Source organism: Lipophrys pholis, assembly GCF_963383615.2.
Source record: "Lipophrys pholis genome assembly, chromosome: 1".
NCBI lineage: Eukaryota > Metazoa > Chordata > Actinopteri > Blenniiformes > Blenniidae > Lipophrys > Lipophrys pholis.
The window spans coordinates 18,444,989-18,469,019 of NC_137635.1; the positions used below are offsets into that span (position 1 = coordinate 18,444,989).

General features: G+C 42.3%; 4 protein-coding genes across 7 annotated transcripts; 3 read left to right on the forward strand and 1 right to left on the reverse strand.

Moving 5' to 3' along the window:
• Positions 1–292: 292 nt before the first annotated feature.
• On the reverse strand, positions 293–2,871 carry LOC308124762 (desumoylating isopeptidase 1-like). Its single transcript, XM_080488022.1, has 6 exons — positions 2,762–2,871; positions 2,647–2,668; positions 2,439–2,508; positions 2,213–2,322; positions 1,744–1,866; positions 293–1,061 (listed from the first exon to the last, which is right to left on the reverse strand). The coding sequence occupies exons 1-6, from the start codon at positions 2,847–2,849 to the stop codon at positions 980–982; spliced, it is 495 nt and encodes a 164-aa protein (XP_080344148.1). The 5' UTR covers positions 2,850–2,871; the 3' UTR covers positions 293–979.
• A 146-nt stretch (positions 2,872–3,017) lies between these two features.
• xrcc6 (X-ray repair complementing defective repair in Chinese hamster cells 6) lies at positions 3,018–8,530 on the forward strand. Its single transcript, XM_080470157.1, has 13 exons — positions 3,018–3,084; positions 3,402–3,479; positions 3,923–4,035; positions 4,235–4,376; positions 4,500–4,751; positions 4,900–5,086; positions 5,249–5,435; positions 5,501–5,669; positions 5,767–5,928; positions 6,187–6,316; positions 7,366–7,466; positions 7,549–7,665; positions 7,840–8,530. Exons 2-13 carry the CDS (start codon positions 3,407–3,409, stop codon positions 8,037–8,039), a joined length of 1,833 nt encoding a protein of 610 aa, XP_080326283.1. The 5' UTR covers positions 3,018–3,084; positions 3,402–3,406; the 3' UTR covers positions 8,040–8,530.
• On the forward strand, positions 8,512–13,585 carry LOC308114489 (uncharacterized protein). 4 transcript variants are annotated; one of them, XM_080471400.1, is made up of 8 exons: positions 8,512–8,740; positions 8,875–8,977; positions 9,983–10,060; positions 10,580–10,630; positions 10,748–10,798; positions 10,893–10,943; positions 11,048–11,098; positions 11,610–13,585. In XM_080471400.1, the coding sequence occupies exons 2-8, from the start codon at positions 8,932–8,934 to the stop codon at positions 12,320–12,322; spliced, it is 1,041 nt and encodes a 346-aa protein (XP_080327526.1). In that variant the 5' UTR covers positions 8,512–8,740; positions 8,875–8,931; the 3' UTR covers positions 12,323–13,585. The 4 variants fall into 4 exon arrangements, with proteins under 4 accessions (XP_080327526.1, XP_080327527.1, XP_080327528.1 ...); XM_080471401.1 differs by having other exon boundaries at positions 8,512–8,666; positions 11,610–13,146; XM_080471402.1 differs by having other exon boundaries at positions 8,544–8,740; positions 10,589–10,630; positions 11,610–13,140.
• A 1,395-nt stretch (positions 13,586–14,980) lies between these two features.
• On the forward strand, positions 14,981–22,834 carry josd1 (Josephin domain containing 1). The gene is made up of 5 exons (XM_080485388.1): positions 14,981–15,117; positions 15,728–16,568; positions 17,682–17,810; positions 18,852–19,046; positions 20,309–22,834. Exons 2-5 carry the CDS (start codon positions 16,207–16,209, stop codon positions 20,406–20,408), a joined length of 786 nt encoding a protein of 261 aa, XP_080341514.1. The 5' UTR covers positions 14,981–15,117; positions 15,728–16,206; the 3' UTR covers positions 20,409–22,834.
• The last annotated feature ends 1,197 nt before the right edge of the window (positions 22,835–24,031 follow it).

A 24,031-nucleotide genomic window follows, 5' to 3' on the forward strand; every position in this document is an offset into this window, starting at 1 on the left:
GCCATCCATGGCAGAACAAAAAAAAAAAGACAAAAAATATCAAGGTGCTTTATTTTGTGATTTGAAAATAAATACTAGTCCAGCTTTTATCATAGTTAGTAGGAATGTGTGCTATCGATGTTCAACCCTTTAAATAGAAGTAAAATGTTGCATTGCATAGATAAGTGGGGGGTGAGGCGGTCTGCGGTTCACTTGATGAATAAAGACAAGATAGCAGGGCGTTTCAGCTGAAGCTGTCTTCAGCTGGGGGGGGGGGGGGGGGGGGGGGGGGGGGGGGGGGGGTATCTATTGTAATACCTGCATCAATAAACCCGTCATCAGTTCACTTCATTTTCTTCCTTGGAACACTTTTGATAGATAGACTCAAAAAGACCCATCCAATCAAATTAATATATAATAGGATATAATATAATAAAAGAATTATATATAAGGAAATTTGATGGCCATAATGTTCCAGCTGATCGGTGTCTAACAACAACTTTGTCCACATAAAGTAAGAAAAGGTATGTTTAGTAGAATATTTCTTTCTGTTCTAAAAGTGCTTTTTGATAATGAATGATTTAAAAGATAAATAAACAGACCTCCTATTGAGATTTTTTTTACAAGAACAACCTACCGACTTCACATCAGTATATTTTGTGTAGTCGACACACCTCCAAACCAATATCTTTTAGGTGAAAGATAGAGTGAGTGAATTCCCGAGCCCTGAGGTGTAACTTAGAGAAAAGCTGTACGAGTGATGATACGAAAGGAGATGAAGAGAATCAGAGGCATTAAACTACCACACACTGAGGTATTGATATGTAAACAATAAAGCAATATAAAACTTCTCAAGTTTCACCCACTACTAATATAGAGTCAAAAATCTTGAGTTTGAACATTCTATCACACAATTATTGCGAGGTTATAACAATAGTCTGGCAGCAATAATTATTGTCACCGTCAAATGCAGAAACAGGATTTTCTTTGCCATTTCAGCCTATTGCTCCTCGGTGATGTTGCTGGCTCCAGGATTCACCACAACTGCTTCCAAAATGGGACGGAGAATCTGGCCGAACGGCCTGCGGGCGAAACGAAGCGGAGAGGACGATATACTGTGTTCCAAAGTTTTCATTCAGGTGGATGAGAGTGGATGTGATTGTTAAGTACAGAAGAAGGGACAGACACGAAGTCCTGCAGAGTACATTTGTATGACCCCTACTCAAACCACCTTCTCATTGATAGAGAAGCACAGTTTGAGAAAACGACTTTTTGGAGCCTGTATATTAGAAGAAAAGGCCATTGTCGTTGTTTCTCCAGGAAGGTTCTATTTAACATTATTACAAAAAAAATGACATTATTCAAACTTTTCTTTTGATTTTGAATGTTTTTTTATGTCTTAAAAAGTAAAAAAACAGAGTGAGCTGAATACTTTTACTTTTTTTTGTTTCTGTATCGTGAATAAAGAGTCCAGATGGTGAAATAGTGGTTAGCCCTGTCGCCTCACAGTGAGATCGTTTCTGGCTTTTTTTGTCATGTATCACAAAAAAACCCAAATAAAACCATTTCCTATGTGTTAATGTACATGCTTCATTATAAATGTAAACATACCGCAAACTTTTTTAATGATATCCCAAATCAAATAAATCTTTCAGTAAATGAAAACAATGTTATGATTACAGACTCAATATTTGACAAATGTATACAGTTGGACAAACAACAAAGACTGTCCCGATGCAGGAGGCGATTTATGAGCTCACTTACGTGGACAACACTTCGGATGGGAGGTCTGTTATGTAGGACGGGATCTCTTTGCCCAGGAGGTATTGAGCCACCTCGTTGCTGAAAGTGTTGCAGTTGTGCTCAAACAGGCTGTAATTTTCACCTCTGTGTGCCACAATAATGAAGAGGAGGGAACATATGGAGAAAATTATTCAAAAGAGATGGAAAAAAAGCAAAGGTTGGACTGGCTTGTGTGAGCAACAAGACAAGATAGGACACATGTGGACTGTGAGATAACAGGAGAAAGGGGTGGGGGGGAGGACAGACTGAAGGTGCTGGGATACATTACTTTACATTTCATCACTTGCATCTCTGTTAGCTGAATATAATTTAGAACTTGAGAAAATATCCCAAATCTAAGTTTTAATGTGCTCATTACTAATTGTGGGTCACAATAAATGCCAGGCGATACACGATCGGGACGAAATATCTGACAAGCCTGAGCTTTTACCTGAATCTGGTCTCAGCCAGTGACTTTAGATAGTCCATGAATGTCTCTGCATTGACCTCAGTGAAGCCCATGTCAACTACGGAAAGAGGCTCTCCTAATGATGTGCCCCCCTGTGAACAAAAATGCATATTCAACCCTACAGCATTTCGGTTTGGTTTGTAATGTACAGCTCCAGAAGTACAGTGATCATGTATGTTTGAGATGACTAAACAGCGGTGATGCTTACAGGTGTGCAGGAGTTGATGCCTTCTCCATTAAAGAAGACCTCCTTTCCATGGACCACAATGGCAGTGTGCCTGTGAGACATAAAAACAACTAAATGACCAATATCTGTCATAACAATAATAAACGACCTTCCACAGGAGCAGAAGAGATATTTGTATTCAGTAGGGTTAGGGTTAGGGTTGAAGAATATGTATGAAATGCATGATCACCATATCCCATCCACCTGTCTCCCTGTAAACAAAACATGAACATAAGTTAGAAGGAGCTTTTCAGATCTAGGGTCAGGGAGGAGAATCATCATCAGGTTAGGGTTAACAAACTCACCGAGCATGGCAAGACTCAACTGGCTCGCATGGCCTTCGGACAAGTCGTAAATGTACAATTCCACCGGGAAGGAGCCGGTTCGGTCCATGGCGGTGAAATGAAGTGATCCAAGTAAATCTACAACAAACTTTCTGGGTGCTGCTGCTTGTCAATACAAATATTAATATCACCACGCCCACTCTTTCCTGATTGGTCAGAATGTTGGACGGACAGACAGGCGTCCAATGAACGATCCGACGTAATTTACGTGCGCGTTCACGTACCAGGACTCGCTGCTCATTGAAACTAGTCCGTACTTGTGCAGCAGCAGGATTCAGAGCACGGTAAGACCCTGGACTGCACCCTCACTGAACAACTAACCAAAATCTGTTGAGTTTGGTCTTTAAAACTCAGCTTGTATCGCACCATCAGGAAGATAACTTTAATTAACGCCGGGATTACTGATGAAACGATCTGAGGCTACATGCTAAGCTAATGGTGTGTGGCTAAAGTTGAAACATGTAATTAATGATTAATATCCGTAGTACCAGCATTTACAATGTCTTCGGCATTTCGCAGAATTTAAACCAAAGATGTAGTTGAACGTAGTTTGTATAAGTTTTGAACGTGGCTCAGTGCTCAATGTTTCTTCGACCTGCAGGTCAGATGGCAGACTGGAACGCCTACTACAGGAACGAGGATGAGGAGGAAGAGCAAGAGGAAGGGGAGCAGTCTGGAGGTGAGACATCATCCACCTTTCATACCTGCTTTGTCCTTTAGGGGCATGAATCCTAATTTGTGCATCCATCCATCTTCTATGGAGCTTTATCCTGTTCTGGATCCCTGCTCACTGTGGGTACACCCTGGACAGGCCTCCAGTCCATCACAGAGCAAACACAGACAGTCAAACAAGCACTCACCAGCTCATCCAGGCTGAAGAGACACTGAGGAAGACAGGAGCTTTGTTTCAGGCACATACATGGAATCGCTATCAATCACAAAAGTGTACTAAAGGTTGCACTTTTCTCAAACACTGAATCAAACTCTCAAGACATGGGATTTGTATTTAAGTATAAACACAATTTCATTAGGACAGAGCAAAAAAGCCCACACCATCAAATGTTTAATGTCTCAGTTTATCAAAGTTAAATAAAACCTTTCATCGGTTTCTTTCTCCGGCAGGAGATTACAAAATCACAGGTAGAGACAGCCTGGTGTTCTTGGTCGATGCCTCCAAAGAAATGTTCATAAAAGGTGAAGACGGAGCTCCATCTAACTTCGACATGACCATGCAGGTAAGTCAGACATCTGTTTCCCTCACTGTTTGTTTTTGCCATAATTATTTGCAATGTCTTTTTGTTGACAATAATAATAGCAGGAAACGTGTGTGTGTGTGTGGGGGGGGGGGGGGTAATTCATTGCTGATAAAGTTGAATTCTGTTTTTGTCCTCGGATACTTACACCTCTTAAAAAATCATTGTTCTGTTCTTGTAGGTTGTGCGCAGCGTGTACACCAGTAAGATCATCAGTAGTCATAGGGACCTGGTGGCTCTGGTTTTTTACGGCACGGAGCAGAGCAAAAACCCAAACAACACCTTCAAACACGTCTATGTGTATCACGACCTTGATGAGCCTGGTAAGATGCTGCATGACAGGCCACGCTTAAAAAAAAACACCCAAAAAACCAATGAAGATTTCTTGTGAACTTCAAAGCTTACATCACACTTATAATCTGACCAGAACTTTGTTTCCTCCGCAGGTGCAAAGCGAGTGCAGGACGCGGACGCTCTGCGGGGGGGAAAAGGTCACAAGTTGGCAGTAGAGAAGATAGGCAGCGGGGAGACGTCTCTCGGTGACGCCCTGTGGTGTTGCGCCAACCTCTACAGTGACATCAAGCTTCGCCTGTCACATAAGCGCCTCATGATTTTCACCTGCAGGGACGATCCACATGGGGGCGACAGTGCAAAGGACCGGCAGGCTCGCACCAAAGCCAGTGATCTCAAGGAGACAGGTGTGTCTGAGGGGTGAAAGAAAAGCTCCTTTTTCAGACTTTTTGACCATTAGCTTGCAAATATGTTACATTAACAGCAGGACATTAACATTTCATGACTGCTTTAAAGAAATACCTGCATGCGGACTCATTTGAACTATTTTCTTAGGTGTTGTAATTGATTTGATGCACCTGATGAAACCGGGAGGCTTCGACGTGTCGCTTTTTTATCGTGACATTGTAAGTCCGCTGGAGGATGAGAGTGAGTTGGGACTGCAGCTGGACCCTTGCAACAAACTGGACGACCTGCAGAAACGTGTTATGGCCAAGGAACAGAAAAAGAGAGCCTTGGCCAGGTAGAGAGTGACGATGGAGGCTGTTTCATTATAGAGGACTTCTACTTGCATATTTTGTTCTTATTCTTTTTTTGGCAGTCTCTAATTGGAAGTGTATTTGTTTACGTTTTACTGTCTGAAAGCCGCTATCCAAATACAAATTGATATTCTTCATCTCTTTAGGGTGAACCTGTGCCTTGGTGAGGGCTTAAATGTAACCGTGGGAATTTATGCCACAGCCGTAACAGCCCGGAAACCAGGTCCCATTAGACTTTACAGGGAAACCAACGAGCCGGTCCGCAGCAAAACCCGCACGTTCCACACTCAGACCGGCAGTCTGCTGCTGCCCAGCGAGATCAAGAAATCCCAGGTATACACAGACCCAATGTGCAGTTGTTGTTGTTCTTGCTGTTTCTAATACTTGATGGGTTGTAGGTGTACGGTAAAAGACAGATCGTGATGGAGAGGGATGAAGTTGACTCCATCAAGAAGTTCGATGACCCTGGACTGGTCCTGATCGGATTCAAACCGATGGAGAAGCTCAAGCTGCACCATCACATCCGACCATCCGTCTTCCTCTATCCTGAGGAGGGGGAGATGAAAGGTAGGACTGTCAATCCGGTTGATGTTTCTTATGAACCAAGTGGAATAAAATGAAATCCAACCGATGAGTAAATCACCCTTATTGTTTCACACATCAGGTAGCGCATGTCTGTTTTCTGCCTTGCTGAAGAAGTGTAGCGAGAAGAACGTGTTTGCTCTGTGCCGCTGCATCGCCCGCAGAAACTACCCGCCTCGATTTGTTGCCTTGGTGCCTCAGAGTGAGAAACTTGACGAGGGGAATGTGCAAACAAGGCCAGCAGGTAAGGAAGCACTGGGCTCACTGGTAGTTTCACTGATGCTGTAAAATTTACAGTTAAAGTAATGAAATTTGTGTCGTGATCAGGTTGCACTTCTTCATATTCAAAGTTATGAATTAAATCAGAATCGTTGTGTATATTATGGTCGATTGTGAACTGATTCATTATTCAAAACCGTGGTCTTATCCCAGCTGGTTTTTGATCCATTGCATCAGTTGGAAGGTTTTTTTGTGTGATTGTGTCTTACGTTGATTCCATCAGGTTTCAACGGCATCTACTTGCCGTTTGCTGACGATCTGCGGCCTTTGGATCCTCCTAGTGGCCCAGTAGCTTCACAAACACAGGTGGACAAGATGAAGGAGATCGTCTCCAAACTACGCTTCAAATACAGGTATGATTAGAGGCATTGTTGGAAAATGTTGCAATATCACACACAATTTCACTCAATTATCGTGATTATCATGTGGTACACATGTTGTGGATATTTTGCCTTTTTTCTGGCATTTCCAGTTTTTAAATGTCTTTTAGGAAAGGTAGCGAACTCCCAATGATGTTCTCAGCTGCCTTCACCACCAGCTGCAGGTTCCTCCAACTAGTAGTAGATGTTGTCAGCCGAGATGTGCACTCCAAGGAGCCTGAAGCATTCCACCCTCTCTACCTCTTCTCCGTTGATGCGGAGGGTAGAGTGCTCCATGCAGGTGGATTGTCTGAAATCCACAACCTGTTCCTTGGCCTTGCTGGTGTTCAGGTCCGGGTTGTTGCTCAGACACCAACTTGCCAAGTCCTGGACCTCCTCCCTGTAGGCTGACTCGTTGTTTATCGGTCCCACAGTGGTGGTGTCGTCGGCATACCATACGATGGTGTGAATGGTGGTGGAATCGTGGCTAAAGGAGGAGTGGATGAGTGGGCCGAGGACACATCTCTGTGGTGTTCCTGTGTTTAGGATGAGAGGAGGATGTGCGGCCTCCCATCCTGACTTTCTAGGGTCTGTTGCTCAGGAAATCTACTATCCAATCACAGTGATCCTCCCAGGCCCGGGTCACTTAGTTTCTTTGTCAGTTTGTGTAGAATGACTGTGTTAAAGGCCGAGTTAAAGTTCACAAACACTGTTGGACAAGATGAAGGCGATCATCTCACATCATCTTACTGATGTGTTCTTTAGCTCCAGGTGAGTAAGGGCTGTGTGGTGAGCTGTGCTCACAGCGTCCTCTGTTGACTGATCTGCTCGATAAGCAAACGAACGTCGGTCCAGGTCAGCAGGGACGGCAGAAGCATTTTGCTAGTATGTTAGCGTTCATGTCAGCATCACCGATATCTCCACTCAGGTCTCAGTGTTGTGTTTGCCACTTGCAGGCCTGTTTCAGCCCACTGGCCTTATGTTTGACACCCCTGGTTTACACTAAAGACATTTGGTTTGTTTCTCTCTGTATTGAAACCCAGGAGCGAGGCCTTTGAGAACCCAGTCATCCAGAAGCATTACAGGAACTTGGAGGCCCTGGCTCTGGATATGGTGGATCCAGAAGACATCGAAGACCTCATCAGTAAGACGCAGTCTAAATAAAGATCTTAGATCCTTCTTTAACTGGCAAAACTTATTTTTCTACTTCTGTGTCTCTGTCCCAGTGCCAAAGGCGGACCAGATGAATGCTCGGCTGGGTTGTTTGGCCGACGAGTTTACGGAGCTCGTCTACCCTGCCAACTACAACCCGGAGAGCAAGCCAGCTCCAAAACGCAAAACAGGTCAGAGTTCAAGCACCCAGTGAGCCTCTATTTGTTGTACTGTAAGTTTGGAATGTGCCTGTTTAATCCTGATGTTAATCACATTGTTAATAGGTCACTGGGGTTTTTTTTGTTTTTTTCCTTGGTGCATAAAACGCCTAATTATTCCTTTAACCCTTGTGACTGAATTTGCAGCTGACTCTGGAGGTGGAGCAGAGAAGAAGCCCAAAGTGGAGGTCACAGATGACGAACTGAAGGCCCACGTGAAGAACGGCACTCTGGGAAAGCTGACCGTCCCCGTGCTGAAGGAGGCCTGCAAGCAGTTTGGGATTCGAACCACTGGGACCAAAAAGCAGGACTTGATTGATGCTCTGATTGCTCAACTGGGCTCATGAGAAATCCAGATCAAACTGTCCCGCTGGGTCGCTTCACCTTGTTTTATTGGATTTGAGGTTCAGGTAACGAGATATTATTGGAGCGTTCCTTTGTTTACAACTCACTTTGTGGCCTGTGAACTTGTAGATTGGAATCAAACTGTGTCAGACTGCAAACATCTTGACCTGATAAGATTCACTCTAAGTCAATGCTGATATCAGATTGTGTGTCGATCACAGGTCACATGTTTGTTTAAAAAAAAAAAATCTGCTTGAGATATATCCTGCTCCTTGATGCTACATATTACATAATGATCACTTTGTTGTAAAATTCTTTCAACTCGCTGGACCATTTGTTGAGAATATTTTCATTAATAAAACATTTTTTGCACTTACTGTCTTCTGTTTTCACGAGTTCACATGTCTGAAGCAGCATTTCTAGTTTTTCTTGTTGCAGCGAAAGAATAAAAAGAAGGTGTGTCCTTCCAGAGTCAGAGCTCAGCATTATCTGCATACTTGGACTTTCTCACTTCATTGTTTTTCCACGCTGCGTAATAAAACAGGCAGTGTTTCGGCTGAGGGCAGGCCGGCACAAGTGAATGCTGCTCGGCAGCAGGAAGAAGGAATCGCCTCCAACTCCGAGCACATGTGAGTCACGTCGAGTTTTAACTGAGTGGAGGTACATGGCATTCTGGGAGAAGATTTATTCGACTACACATAAGGTACAAGCTCCGTGGGAACGTCTTTACTATCGTCAGTCATCATTGTGGGATTTCATTGGACAGTATTGGTTGTAGACTACCGCTGTAGTTTAATAAAATACTTTTCATTTGTTTGTTTTTTTGGTCTTTTGTAGTAAAACATCAGAGGTGTTTTCTCTTCTCACTACCTCACCTGAGACTCTGCAAACTGCATGAAAATGGAGTGTCAGTGTGACCAAAACAGCTCTCAGGATGCAGGTGAGGAAAAATAAGGACATCTTTAAAAGACAAATGCTGCCGATGACTGGTATCTCATGACTGTAACTGTAATTGGGGTCCGTGCAGAGCTGGACGAGATCCTATTAAGAGTGCAAGGATTTATCATTATTTTACTTTCTGATGGTACTGCGCAAAATGATCAATTTTGGACAGCCTAAACGCGGTAAAACCGTGAGAATTTGTACATATATCAGAAGTGACGTACAATTTTAAATTTTACGGTCATTTGCACATATTGTCTGGCAAAATGGCTCCATAGCGCCCCCTACATTGTTTTTCGCATTTGTAACATCTGCTACAAGCAACACGTTTAACCTATGTCCAAGAAATCTGGTAGACTTATGCAGCACGTCGGGCTGCACAAAAATGTCACTGGCAGCCATACTCTAAACCCAACAGGAAGTCTGCCGTTTTGTGTGAAACACAATCCTAGGGAGTAAGTCCGAGAGGCCTGAAATCGGGTCAGAACATACAACAGGCCTTTCTGATGAAAATGTATCAAATTGTAACTATAATCTCAAAGGGCGTGGCCACGACGCTCCAATGAATATCCTATGGTTCGCCATGAAACAGGAAGTGATGTGTAACTCTGCTTTACATGCTGCTATCTGCAATTTTTCCCTACTTGAAGTGAAAACATTCCAATTTAGCAGTCATCCATGCAAATGACATGAACATATTTTGTCATTTGCTCTAAATTTAGTTTAGTGGTAACAAGGATAGATGCATGGATTTAGGAAAATCAAAAGATCCTGAAGCTGGCATCCAATTACAAGCGTCTGCTGCTGTCAGTTAACCCTGTTAAAAGGTTGGATGCTGGCCTATCAGATCCAAGTTGTCCTAAAGGGTTGACAGGGCTTTCTCTGGATTATTTCAAGTATTCAATCTGAGTATTTAAACTGTGGGTGAAAAGGGAAAGTCATGACTTGATAACCTTGCAAACACTGCGTTACTAATGTCACATCTCTGTGCTGTGACGTTTAGGCTGGTGGATGAGCGGCAGCGGCATGCAGACGGGAACGTTTGCTGTGGTGGCCTATTTCCTCTACACCTTCTCACAGAGTCAGTCACTCACAATCATGTAAAACACACTGTTTGTTGATGTTTTAGTTTAATTCATTGATATTTATTGGACATCAAAGGTGTGAGAATGCTACAAAGGGCATGTGTATTATCCATAGACACACTAAGAGATTATATTCTGATTTTATACATTATAATATTTGTGTTAGGTGGTTTCAGGTCTTTGTCGTCCCTGTTTTCTTAATGCATGATAACTAAATGATTATTTGAAGTCATTGTGTTCAAACGACTTACTGTCTTGAATGTTTGGTGATAATCTACTGAATATGAATCTTTATTTCTTAAAATAACCAAATTCTTCTAAGTAATTCCTTTTTCAACATTTAAATGTTTGTTAAATGCTTGCACATTTAAGGCATTGTTCTGAATTGATACGTGTGCTTGTCTTCTTGGCTACATATAAAATCCAGAAATTGTAATAATAACTTTTTAAATAAAAATGACATCCATTTGTAAAAAGAGAAACAAACTGGAGTTTTGCGGGTGGTTTTCCCGCAGCGCTCCCAGCTTTGATCCGATGGCCGATTCGCCTCTTCTGCTCTTTAACCGGTGAGTTCATTCAGATTGTTTCATCAGGGGAAACTTTTTTACTGCTATTTCGAGCTTCGATTCTAAATGATTGTGACATTGATCAAAGGTGTAATGTTTGGGGTTATTTTTCTTCAGGTCTGACAGCTCTTTGGGGCTGGGTGTCCCGCGTTGTGGGAACCCTCCGTGGTACAACATGTTTACTTTGTTTTCGAACAGAATTTCCTCCCAGTATCACTCTTGAAGACAAAGTGACAGATTTCTCTTGTGTGTTGTGTCTCAGGGATCCAGAAAATTTGGGACTGGCTGTCACGAGTCTGGAGATTTTTTGTTGGTGAGTGTTTCTCTGCCGCTCTGTCCGGTGTGACGTTCACATTTCAAGTGGGCAAGTTCGTCAAAAACTCAAAGTGTACTAATACCGTTGTGTTTCTCGATCAGCATTTGCTTCCAGGTTCAAGTGGCTAAGTGCTGCCATCAAAGCCGTCACTGGTCAGTGTTGGTTTTTTTTCTGACTCTTCAGGAGTTGTTTCTGTTTGGTAGTAAGTCTCCAGTCCAAGAAGAGGACACAGTCATAAGAAATTATTCTATATAGGGTCTTTTGGATAAGTACTTGGAGACCTAAACTGGAAACTGTGGATTAAAAACATCTGAGTAGCGTTATTGTTTTTTTTATTAATTTCTTACTATTGTATTTTTGTACCCTGTTGGTGAAACAGCTGACAGTAGCAAAGAAGGACAAGTGGTTCAGAAAATCTAGGAAACAATGGAATGGATACGTAGGCTCGCAATTTAGTGACCCATGTAGTAGTTGACAAGAAAGTGGAAAGTTATCAAGGAACACAGAGCAATCAGAGAAGGGCACACAGTCACGTTCATGCCATTCAAAATCACCAGTTAACTTCAAATACATGTTTTTGGTCTGTGAGAGAAAAACAAAGAAACTGAAGTATTTGTGTGATTCCCACCCAGTTCTTCGAAAAGCAATGTATTGTGTCTACAGGGTCGTCTGGAGATGATCCATCCAACGTGCAGACAGATCCAAACAGCAGCATCAGGCTGATTCTCCTGGGACACACCGGTGGAGGACGGACTTCTCTAGCAGATACTCTGTTGGGCAACGTTGAGACAAGGGCAGGCCTAAGTCAAACAGAGAGCACCATGCACAGGACAGTGGTGGATGGTATAGATCTCACAGTGATTGATACCCCAGATCTTTTGGGGATGTCTCTGGGGAAGAAAACGAGAGCCAGGGAAGCTCTGAGGAGTCTCCAGCTCTCCAGTCCAGGCCCACATGCTCTTCTGCTGGTGATGCAGGCTCCAGGCTCCAGCATGACGGCAGACCAGGATGCTGCCAAGTTGATCCAAGCTGCCCTGCAGCTGTATGGAGAGGAAGTCGTGGAGTACATCATCCCAGTGCTCACTCATGCAGACTGTCTGGGTCAAAAGTACTCTGTGGATGAGCTTCTGGATGCGGATGGATGGAGTCTTAAAAAAGCAGCATCCCTGTGCGGCCAGGTACCCGAGCTGGTGGCCAACGAGCCAAACCGGCCCCCTGAGGTTCAGAGTGTGACTCGCAGGCACCTGGTGGGGCGTGTCAGGGAGCTCCGGGGCCAGAGGGGGCATTTCATCCACGAGCTGCAGAGGAAGGAGGATCGCATCAGGAAGGAGCTGCTGGCTGACATGGCCCCTGCACTGGCAAAAAAACTGCGATAGGCATGAATATGTGACACAGAAGTAAACTCAGTGATGTTCGTGCGTGCGTGCGTGCGTGCGTGCGTGCGTGCGTGCGTGCGTGCGTGCGTGCGTGCGTGCGTGCGTGCGTGCGTGCGTGGAAGAGAAGTCATTCATTGATATGTTACACACACAATTTTGACTTTTAAGTAAAAGGCTGATTCTTTCCCTGGGGTATTTCTGTCACTGCACTGGTTCACCACTGTCCACATGAATTTACAACCACTCTTGGCTTTCAGCATGCCACGGATGCTTTTGGTTAAATATCATGGTCGCACGTGCATAACACTCCCTTTATGATGAGTTGTCCTTCTTCTGTGTGGCTTGTGTTTTCATACTTTGCTCCAGTGCTTTGCTCTGGCAGCCTCCATAATTTATAAGAGGCATCAAACTTTAAAGATGATCAAGTAAAATGCAGCTCAGCTCTGCAGTTCAGTGGGATGTTAGTGTTTTCTAAAAGTCTATGAAACTGCTTTCAAAGAGTTTAACAATAATATTTGCTTACCATAATTTGGTGGCTAGTTTAATGCTGTATTAATGTAGATGTAGTCCAAAGATTGCCGTAATAGTTTGCTTACATGATGTATATGCTTTCAGGAATACTCAGAGGATAATCTGGATTATTAGAAGAACTTGTGACCCTTCCATATCAGTTTAAATATAAGCTGCATATATATAGAAATATTCCTATATTACATGTCTCCATGTGCAAGATTGCTTCAAACCCACTGTTTATAACGCCCAAACTTTCTCTTTGTTACTCTTTAAAGAAGTTTCCTCAATATAAACCACATTCTTCACATGTTTGATACGAAGACTGACATTTCATGTTTAACCCATTCAGAGGGAAATGACCATATTCAGTGACCTCTCCATTCATTTCCTCTAAAATGAATGATTTATATGATTCATTCATTTTCTTCCGCTTATCCGTTTCCGGGTCGTGGGGGTGACAGTCTGAGCACTGTCTCCCAGATCACAATGCACCATTTAAGAACCTTCCTGCAGGTGGTGAGCCCACGGGAAGGTGGCACCCGGCGTGGGACATGAACCCACTACCCTGAGATTGTGACTCTCATGCTCTACCAACTGAGCTAGCCGGGGGACAGATTGATTTATATGATTGAGGATTAAATGTGATGTTTTGCCACACTGCTTTGGCAAAATATTTCTTCTCAACAGTGAGAGAAGATATACATGATACCCAAAGTTCACACAAATACATCATTAAATGTTACTGAATTGAAAATATACCTTTATTTATTTATTTAGTCAGGCAAAAAACTATCTCAATATCTCTCTAAATTTTCAAGCTTAATTATATCTAAACAATCATTGAAAAATATCTTTAAAACGTCTAAATGATGGTAGAAAAATGTTTCTTCTCTATTGAAAATTGAAGTACAACAACACATTTATAGTTCACTATTTAAATCTTACTGGACAATACTGCTGTGAGTGTGAATCTTCAATTTTAATATCTTCTTCTGTTTGAGTGTATTGTGTGCCCATGCTGCTGGTCAGTCATACAATATGTACAAAATCTAATTCATGAATAGATATTTGTCAACTTAAGAGAATTTTTAAACCCAATATGATTGTTTTCGATCAAAATAATTTAATTTGGTAAATCTGTTTGTACTGACTTTAAAGTCTTGAAATCTAAAGATTAATTTCTAAAAACTTTCCACCAATTGAAATTCATCTGGAGCAGTAAAACGTGTATATTTTTCAAATCAAAAATAACCAGCTTACAAAGTTACTACTCTAGGTTTAGCTATATTTAACAAAATTTTTGGTTATGGTACATTCATGAAATTTAACGGCTAAGAATGACAGGCACATATCTTATAACAATTATATCTGTTTCATGCTTTTCCAACTTTTTTGTCAATATCACTACAAAGTGCCTTTCCAGCGTTACCTTATTTAATTCCATATCCATTGTAGTACATACACCTTTAGCGATTAGAAATGCACGTTGATAAAGCTCCTGCACTATTTAAAACAATTCTAACAAGTAATGTTCAAAAAAGAAAGCTAAATATTTCCAGTCTGTCACAAATTTATTATAGAAGAATATATATATATATATAAAATGTGATTGTAGCACTTTTTAATAAAAAGAGCACTAGTAATAATACTAATAATAATAATGATGATGATGATGATTATCAATATAATCATTATTATTATTATTATTATTGTTGTTGTTGTTGTTGTTTATATTGTTAATAATATATATTCATTACATAGTGAATATATAATTTATATTTTCCTACATTTTATAATGTTAGATATCAGGAAAATGAGAGAGAAATTGTCCAAAGAAATGTTGAAGACAATAAGAACATATAGAAGGTTGCTTTGATTTATTTTAGATACAAAAGAGTGTTTTTTATTTTATTTAAAAGAAAATTATTTAGGGTCACTTCAAAGTCAGAGATAAAAGTGACATTAGAAATATGATGGGGAAAAAATTTAGGGTTTAGAGAACGCTCAGAAGGATTGGAGAGGCGCGTGCTGGGGAGACGCGTGGTTTTCGCTGTCTCGTGGGAGCGTGCGCGCCACCGTGCACTGACGCAGGCGATGACAGCAATATGTAGCCAGCGAGACGCCACTGCGCATGTCCGCGTCTGCACGGACGGAGAAAGAGACGAGAGAGAGTCACAACAGGAAAAAAAATAAAGTGGCCAAGACAAAGGACTGGACAGCGCGTGTGTGTGCGGCGGGGGGACCGGGCAGACTGCGGGGGTCCGGCTGCGAGGAACCAGCGGGTGAGTGGGGGGGGGGGAAACAAGTTGTGGAGGCGCAGAGGAGGCGCTGTGCGGGTGTTTGCTGGAGACTCGGGAGTCACGTAGAGGAGCCACAGGACAAACATATCTGCTCCTAACATGGACACATTGTGTTTTCTCTGTGTGTGTGTGTGTGTGTGTGTGTGTGTTTGTCTGTGTGTGAGCTGCCCAAACTGTGTGTGTGTGTGTGTGTGTGAGAGAGAGAGAGAGAGAGAGAGAGAGAGAGAGACTGTGTGTGTGTGTTGTGATATTTGGGCTAGCTTGCTTGGACAGCTTGCTTCCTCTCTCCAGACCAAGCTGCTGGAGATGTTTACCTTCCTCACATTTTTTCTGGGGAGGGCTGCTCCTCTAAAACTCCCGGGTTGGAGTTTTGAGGTTTGCTGAGCTTTCAGTCACCATCAACATCAAAACAAGCTCAGGTGCGCTGGTTCATGTGTCAGGCAGTTTTAGTGGCTTCAGTTTTAGGTAGTGAATATCAACAGCAGATCATGAGAATGCAGATTTCTGTTTGGATTTCAGGTGCTGATCTCTCCCCCCCCCCCCCCCCCCCCCCCCCCCCCCCTCTTGTTTCTTGGCTCCTGTGGAAGTGAAGCTACATGGTCAGCAGTCCGGTGATGGAGAAGCTGGAGGCTCGGTGACCGGCTTTAATGAGCTGTCAAGAAACTCATGCAGGCCATGGAGGAAGTGGAAACAGACAGGAGAGTAATGGCAGTTTGACTGACAACCGTCGGAGGAGGGATCTTCCATTGGAGTGTCCTTGTTGAAGATTTTCTTTTGGGGGGGTTCATCCCTCGTGGTGACCTTTCTTCAGGGACGTCCTTCAGAGAGAGCGAGAGAGCGGGTGTTGCTGTGCCGAACAGCCACAGGTCTCGTTTAGCTCGCATCCCCCACCGCACACATACACACATACACACACACACAAGCTCCTCTCTTCCAAGCGGCTGAGAGGTTGCCATGGCAACGGTTGTCATGATGCCGATGTAGCGACCTGTGAGTAGTCGGTGTGGAGGTAGTGGAGGAGGTCGTGGCTGCGGCTGTGGTGACGGTGCTGGTGGGGGTGAGCATCCGGGGATGGGGAGCGCTCCGTATCCAGCCGGGGAGTGGAAGGGGAAGGGGCGAGGCGGCCTGCAAGAGCTGGGCTGCATGCCCTGGAAGGTCAGCAAGCAGAAAGGTGGTGGAGGAGGAGGAGGGGAGGTGCTGGTGGGAGCAGAGGAGAGGAGGTGCAGGGATCCCAGGGACACGCCGCAGCAGCAGGATCTCTCCTCCTCCTCCTCCTCCCTCACCCCTCCAGCTCCTCCCCTACCTTCTGTGATACTTCCAGCCATTTATCACGAGAAGCAGCGGAGGGAGCTGTGCGCTCTGCACGCGCTCAATAACGTCTTCCAGGATGGGACAGCCTTCAGCCGGGACACCCTGCAGGAGATATACCAGAGGTGAGAAGACAATCATCAAAAGGGATCAGCATGTCATGTTCGTTCCAAATGAGGATCAACATGGAAACATTACATATCCCAAGAGTTCATTTCAGAGAGTTACAGCACATCCTCTCACACGTGGAGAACTGGCGGTCTGCAGGCCGCATGCAGCCATTTGTACCTTTCCCCTGTGGCCTTTCTGTGAAAGTTAACACGTAATCGGTTTTGGTTATGAAAAAGTTTAACCAAATGTTAATTATAAATATTCTACAATTGCTATATTAAAACTGTCGAGGCCAAAGTTTGAATATCTGGTCTTATAGATTAAAATTTGTTTTAATTGTCCGTCTACTTCATGTAGTAAACAAGTTTAATAAGCTAATTAAACAGAGACTGGATGCAGGCATGAAGCTCAGTTAATTTATCTGCCAGCTACTAATACTGTGATTTACTAAAGAATATGTTCGTCAGTGTGCAATGATGGACTCATTGACTCTTGTCTCTTCAATCTTGAACAATATTTTTTTTTTCATTTTTTTATTAAATTATTGATTTAGTTTGGTTGCAGAATTTTTCATTAAAATTATTATTCACCTGCACCCAGTTTTAATATAATAAAAAGGTCATTTCTACACGTTATAACTTATAAACTTTAGAGTTTTAAAGAGTACAATAATTGTAAATGTGGCTTCTTAAAAAAAAAAAAGAGAGAATTGTCCGATCAGATAAAATACTGCAATATTCTGAGATTCTTAATTTTTTTTTCATTTTCATTATTTATAAGCTAAAATTAAGAAAAATACCAAAAATGCTTCATATCTTACCATTTATGTGTGATGAATTAGTTCGAGTCAAATTATATGTAAAAATGTGTTTTTCCAATATCTTTGAGATGCACCAGGCGAAGCTATCTGGCTTGATTTGATTTATCCACTGAGTCAGGATTATTAATTGATTTGGTTTTCGCTCCTGACATCTCTATACGTTATAGGACAAAAAAGGTCCAGAAGCAATTACTAATCGAGTCTATAGAAGAGGGTGGTTATGTCTGCCATCGTTTACACGCTTTTCAAGAAATGTTAACGGAATGGAGGCGATCTGTTGACAGTCTCTCTTCTTAACTTGTCGCAGGCTTTCTCCCAGCACCATGGTGACCCCTCACAAGAAGAGCATGCTGGGAAATGGGAACTACGACGTAAACGTCATCATGGCAGCCTTGCAGACTCGAGGGTTCGAGGCAGTTTGGTGGGATAAAAGAAGGTGCGAAAACCGAGCGGGTTTCAGCTCTCACAGAATTTTGTGCCGCTGTTAAACGGCTCTTAGGATCCTCGGTCCTCCTCATGCACGTCCTCGACCGGGTCTCTATTGATCTCTGATTCATCAGCAGTTCCACGACCTGTTGACAAAGTCTCCGAGGCCGTTTTATCAGCAGTCCTGCTTCCCTCATTATCAGCCTTACGGCCGTGTTGACAGCGGGAGCAGCCGAGTGGCTCGCTTTTATCAGTGAAAACCGATTCCTGTTTTTCTGTTTTGAGTACCGTAGGAACAAAGGCATAGCTGCTCGTAGTCCCGTGACACACACTGCCACGCAAAATCTCTGCTGCTGAGAGATACCACAAAGTAAAGATTAAAGTGTGTGAAGGGATGGTTTTGTTTCTCGAGTCCAACTGAAGGGATCAGACACAGAAGATACACTTGATCTAAAACCACTCAGACCTCTCAGCGGAAAAACGTCCAGCGTTGCAACATAAAAATCAGCCAAAAAAAAAAGGGGAATTAAGTCTTTTTGACTTTGTGTTATGAAGTATCTGTGGGTGATTTTTACTTCAGTAAGCACAAATAGAAACATCCAGCTGTTTATGACCTGGACGTTCTCCCGACCGAGAGAATCAGTCACTCACCGTCACCCCGACAGTCACTTTAAAGATTATTTGGACTGGACGTAGAGAAAAGTCCACTTTTTCAAAGGAAGAACATGCAGACTCCACCCAGACGGCCCTTCAACTGGTGATCTTTTATTTTTTTTTGTTAACCACTTCTCCACTGTGCAAACCACAGCTTGCCTTCCTCATTGTGATATAATCGGGTCGGGTTTTGAGGGACGATTGTCGTCGTTTGGGGTTTTCCAGAACACTGATGATACAAGTACTCACTTCCCCAATCTGCAGCGACTTCAATCTGAACTGTTCGGGAGTCCAGACTTCAGCACAGCACTGAGGGAGAAACATGAATTGCCCCTTGTATTTTGTCAATTTTTCCTCGACACGGCTTCACACTTCATCGCCGCCTCTCTTTCTGCAGGGACGTCGGCAGCATCCAGCTGTCCAACGTGGAGGGCTTCATCCTGAACGTGCCGTCCAACCTGCGCTGGGGGCCCCTCCGCCTGCCGCTCAAACGCCAGCACTGGATCGGCGTCAGAGAGGTGAGCGGGGTCTACTACAACCTGGACTCCAAGCTGCGGAACCCTCAGCCCATTGGCCACCCAGATGAGCTCAGGTGAGGTGAAATTCAGCCGCTCGTTGTACACGTCTGAGTGAGTGCACACATTTGGAAACATCTTGCAGGGACGTTTGTTCACATGCAACACTTTTGATTTTATGGTTGGCGGCTCATCATCGCCGTCTAAGAAACTCAAATGTTGAGTCATTCAGTCTTGATACTAAAGCTGACGCACAGGTGATTAAGTGATGTTAAGTTTCATTTGGGTAGGAAAGATAAATTTGGCATCACATAATCGCCGTTTCTCTCTGAGAAGTTTCAAGCTGTATAATATGTCTTCAATTTGGTTTAATTACCTTACATGTTCAGACACACACACATTTTGCTTCTTTATTCTTTTGTTTTTGAAAAGGCAAACTACTGAATCCCCCCAAAATTAATTGAGCAAAATATTGCAGACTGTATTTGCACTTATCAAAAGAAATCTTATCTGTTATAAGCGGGGAAAGAAAGTAAAATGACTACAATGGCTAAAGTAGCTAGAAACTTAAAGGAAAAAAAGTGGAAAGATTCAAACATTTCAAATAGCTAACAAGAGAGGATTTGCTACAGCCAGAAATACAAAAAAAAGGAAAAAAGAAACCCACTAAAGTGGCTAAAAAGCCTAAATAAATGTGAAAAGGAAAAATGGCCAAAATGTTTAAGAGTCAAAATAGCTTAAACAGCTGAAATTCCTCAAAACTGTCAAAATAGCCAAACCGAACGAGCTTAAACAGCAAAGGCCAAAACGGACAAACACATATAAGATGGTAATGAATAGCCTAAAAATTAAATCCACTAAATTAACTAAAACATGGCCAAAATGTTCACAACTTAACAAAAAAAATACAATAAATCATGTTTCAAACCGTAGTTATGAAACTCTATGGCAGTGTGTTGCCTCATTTTAATGGTTGATTGTGGCCAAAATGTCTCTTTCAGTCATTAAGGCTGCAGATATAACTTTAGTTTTTTTAGTTTTTCCTAATTGTTATTACAGTACCGGTATATGAAATTTGGACCTGTATAGCTAACAGCCACTAGAGGGCGATCTATTTTTATGGAACTCTTTCAGGTGTGTGTTGTCTTGTCAAAATTAGAAGGTAAAAACAGTCCTGCCAGGAAAAGGCATCCGCTGTTCAGCTGAAAAAACGAAAAGCTTTATTGTTCACCGACATGTTTACTTTTCCAAATGACGCTCTGTGTCGTCGAACTCTTTTACATTTGGTGCTTCCATTTAAAACTGGACAACTCTGGTCGTGTTTTCCTCTGATCTGCAGGAAGTTTCTCCGCCAGCAGCTGCGAGGAAAGAACTGTGAACTCCTGCTGGTGGTCTCAGAAGAGGTGGAAGCCCACCAGACGTGGAGGTCTGACGGCTGAACCAGCCAATCGCAGCTACAACCGGGGCCAAACCAGAATGAGCTGAAGCTGTGCACCGCTAATCGCGTTGGTGCACACCTGCAGATATCCATCTTTCTTTCTTTTATTTTTTAGCCCCTCTTGTTTTTTGGGTTTTGTTTACACAGCCATTGCAGGACACCAATCTGATGGGATGCAATGAAGGACGCAAACACTTTTTCCAGGGAGAATTAAACAATCACAGAGCTCTCTCACAGCACAGTTAAGAAAAACTGGTCCTCCTTCTGCTTTTCCTTTGTTTTTATACACATTGATACATATTTTCCTGTGTACATTTTTCCGTTTTTTTTTTTTTTTTTCCTCCAAGTTTCCAAAGTCGTGGGAGGTCAGGCTCGATGTGTTTTCTGTGCCTGCTTTCCCCAAGGTGATCGTGCCCGGTTCCAGTCGTGATGTTCATGTTGTAAACGTCCCCCCCGTCCGTATTTTCCGTCCTTGGATTTCACCAAAGCGTGCCCTTCCTTTGCCTTGATGTGACTCCCGCCTCACTCGTCCCCCTTTTCATATCGCAGGTCAGCGATTTGTCACAGTTGCCAACTTTGTATTTCCGCTCCACGCAGCACCAGTTCAGCAAAGACTCGGGAGAGTCTGTGCCAGACCGAACAGTTTTATATGGCAACACAGCAATGCAACACACAGGCCGAGCGCCCACTCGTCTCCCGTCTCTCATGCCATTCATTCTAGTGATTCCTGCTGCAACGGTTATTCTGAAATGAGGAAGTCGTCCTCAAGTGAAATTGAGGCGATAATGAAACCTGCGATCTACATGAAAAAAGGTCAAAGCTGCTTTTTTTTTTTTTTTTTTCTCCAGAAATAGATTACACAATATCATCGGTCACATTTGGGTGTTTAGCTTGGATGTGACTGGTTAAGATGAAAATTATCCTCTTTCTCACTTTGCTCTGGAGCTTTTGACGACACGATCATGGAGCAGGTGGACAGTCTGGATTCAAGTTGGGCTCAACAAGTCATGTCGCTCTCATCCACTCTGGTCGTTGTGTAGATTCTGCTGTTAGGGTTCACGGTTAAAGTTTTAGTTGGCCGCCGCTCTGAACGCCATCAAACTAAACAGGAGTGTGTTTAGAAAGAGCCTCAAGTTTACTTTTCATAGATGCTCTGTTGACTTTGTGATTGTCGTCGGAATTACAGGCGCATCTGAAAAAGTTTTAAGTAAAATGTTCACATGGCTGATTATTATTTTTTTTACCCAGAGGCCAGAAACCTTTTAGTTCATATGTTACAACTGTAGTAATAACCAACGAATCCTTTTTTTAGATGCACTTGTAAAAGGCTACGATCATGTTTCCGTATATAGAGCGAAGATTTATTATATGATGAGGAAAGAAAACACAGAAAATCACTTTTCAGTGCAGACTTTCAATCCTTTTTCTCAGCCACGCAGTTGATAAGTGGGTTTGCATGTTCTCCCTGAGCGGAGATCTGTGTTTTCCGGTTTCCTCCCACGGGCCAAACTCCAAATGGCCCGTAGGAGTGAATGCGAGTGTGACTGTGTGATGTGGTGAAAAGCTCCAGAACAAACGAGGAAAGACGTTGTTACATCGGGAATATGAAGAAATATTTCCTCTTCTGTTCAATTCACGATGACATCTATCCGTTTGAAAACGATGCCCCCAACAAGCCATCACACATATTGCTGAAGGCTTCTGTTCAAAGGTTTTCAGCAGCGCGGCAGCCCTCTTCGTAGCACAGCAGCTCATCTTCCTCCAAAATATCTTTTTTTGTTGTTGTTGTTGTTGTTGTGGTCAAACTCAGCTCTGAGAACATGTCGCAGTCAGCAGTGGTCTCCGATGTGTGGGAGGAGGAAAGTGGCTGGTTAGAGAACGAGACGATGGAGGAGAGGCGGAGAGCAAAATACTCTACTGAAGAGGAATGTAGTCGAAGAAAAGTGGAAGTAAAAAAACATTGTGAAATGAGCCTTACGAGAGATTCCACTGTTGTAGCTTTCATGCGTTGTCTGACGACGACAATATTGGCCTTAACTTGTTTACATGAAACGTATATATATATATATATGGTGTGTATGTGTGCGCATTATAGCTCTGACTGAGTTGGAGGGGCTGTGTGCAGAAGATGAATCCCAAAGCATCAACTTGTCACTAATTTCAGAGGTAATTTATAAGTATGGGTTCACTTTTGTCGCCAAGAACTTCATCTTTATTTGATAAAGTCTCAACTTTGATAAGGGCAAATTCACGTTTCCAGTGGTGCGTGTCTTTTTTGGGGGGGGGATCTTCAACTCTGACCCATGTATCAGACAAACTTTTTGTTTTCGCCAGGACAATCCATTCAGCCATTCCAACCTGAGGAATCCTGACTTTGTTTTCTTTTGTTTTTTTGCATAAAAATAAAATGTGTATGACGGCACTTTACATATGATCTGGCTTGTGTGTTTGTATTAAATGCACCTTTATTGTCATCACTAATATGATGTGCAGAAGCAATACTGAACTATCTTGAACTATTTACATTCTCAAATATAAAAACTTCCTCAAAACGATTCTGCAGCTGAGTTAAGAAAAAGCCTTCTTTTATAAATTGCAGTCACCATGAACTTAATCTTTAGACTGAGGGTTCAGACAAGTAAAACATATTATAAATCGGTTTACACTTGATATGGATCAATTGTGTGTACCAGAGAGCTCAGGGCCTTGAGTTGGATCAGTTTAAACTAAACCAGACGGCTATTTAAAATGTTATACCTAAATATTTTATTTCTATTGACACGATGGGCCACAGTTTATTTGTAACTGAGTACAATAAATCACACACCAAAAGCTTTCTGGCTGCATTCACCTTTAAGCTGTGACTGAATTCTGTTTACTGCTGAAATGTTCAAAAATGCCATTAACTTTGCTTGAGCACAATAATTACTAAAATATCCAAGGGACAAAAATATATATCCTCCAGAAGAAGAGAAATATCTAAAGATAGCCTACGTTAGGATTTTATATTTTAGTGTCTGAATTGCAATTTGTAAGCCAGCCAAAGTGGATAACAAGCTTATTGTTATTCTGACCCATCATGAATAACGCAAATGAAATGAAGTGAAGAAAAAACAAAACACAGCAGTAACATGCAAAATGCTTCTTCGAAAAATAAGAGGAAATCAAAATTACACACTCAAATTTGAACAAAAAGAAAAAACTCCAAACATGTACATTTCTTTCATTTTTAATGAACAAGAAGGGTTTTCACAAAGTAGAAAATACATTGAGGAAAATAAATGGGAATGAAAAGTGAAAATCGTGTAGTAATATGCAAATAACACACAAAAAGAACCATCTACTGCACTGATATATATATATATATATATATACACACACTAGCTCTAATCTGGTTATAAACTGGAGTTAGTGTTGAAATACCGAAGGAAACACAATAAATATGCTTTTATGTTGTTGTGTGGATGAATTTGAAAATATTGGCTCATGGTACTTAAATTATTCATGTTCCGAAGGGAAAAGAAATCACAGTGCCTTGTATTTTGAATGAATATTTCGATTTCAATACTAGATATATTTGTAAAGATACTCACCTGAACTGTTGCATTTGATTTCACATATTAA

Coding starts and splice junctions, on each gene's coding strand:
- LOC308124762 (XM_080488022.1), bottom strand. CDS start 2,849: ATGGACCGAACCGGCTCCTTCCCGGTGGAATTGTACATTTACGACTTG. Junction 2,669..2,761: donor GTTGAGTCTTGCCATGCTCG/GTGAGTTTGTTA, acceptor TTTTGTTTACAG/GGAGACAGGTGGATGGGATA. Junction 2,323..2,438: donor GCATCAACTCCTGCACACCT/GTAAGCATCACC, acceptor TTTTGTTCACAG/GGGGGCACATCATTAGGAGA.
- xrcc6 (XM_080470157.1), top strand. CDS start 3,407: ATGGCAGACTGGAACGCCTACTACAGGAACGAGGATGAGGAGGAAGAG. Junction 4,752..4,899: donor CAGTGATCTCAAGGAGACAG/GTGTGTCTGAGG, acceptor CTATTTTCTTAG/GTGTTGTAATTGATTTGATG. Junction 5,436..5,500: donor GCGAGATCAAGAAATCCCAG/GTATACACAGAC, acceptor GATGGGTTGTAG/GTGTACGGTAAAAGACAGAT.
- LOC308114489 (XM_080471400.1), top strand. CDS start 8,932: ATGAAAATGGAGTGTCAGTGTGACCAAAACAGCTCTCAGGATGCAG. Junction 10,799..10,892: donor CGTTGTGGGAACCCTCCGTG/GTACAACATGTT, acceptor GTTGTGTCTCAG/GGATCCAGAAAATTTGGGAC. Junction 10,944..11,047: donor AGTCTGGAGATTTTTTGTTG/GTGAGTGTTTCT, acceptor TTTCTCGATCAG/CATTTGCTTCCAGGTTCAAG.
- josd1 (XM_080485388.1), top strand. CDS start 16,207: ATGGGGAGCGCTCCGTATCCAGCCGGGGAGTGGAAGGGGAAGGGGCGA. Junction 16,569..17,681: donor CTGCAGGAGATATACCAGAG/GTGAGAAGACAA, acceptor AACTTGTCGCAG/GCTTTCTCCCAGCACCATGG. Junction 17,811..18,851: donor GTTTGGTGGGATAAAAGAAG/GTGCGAAAACCG, acceptor CTCTTTCTGCAG/GGACGTCGGCAGCATCCAGC.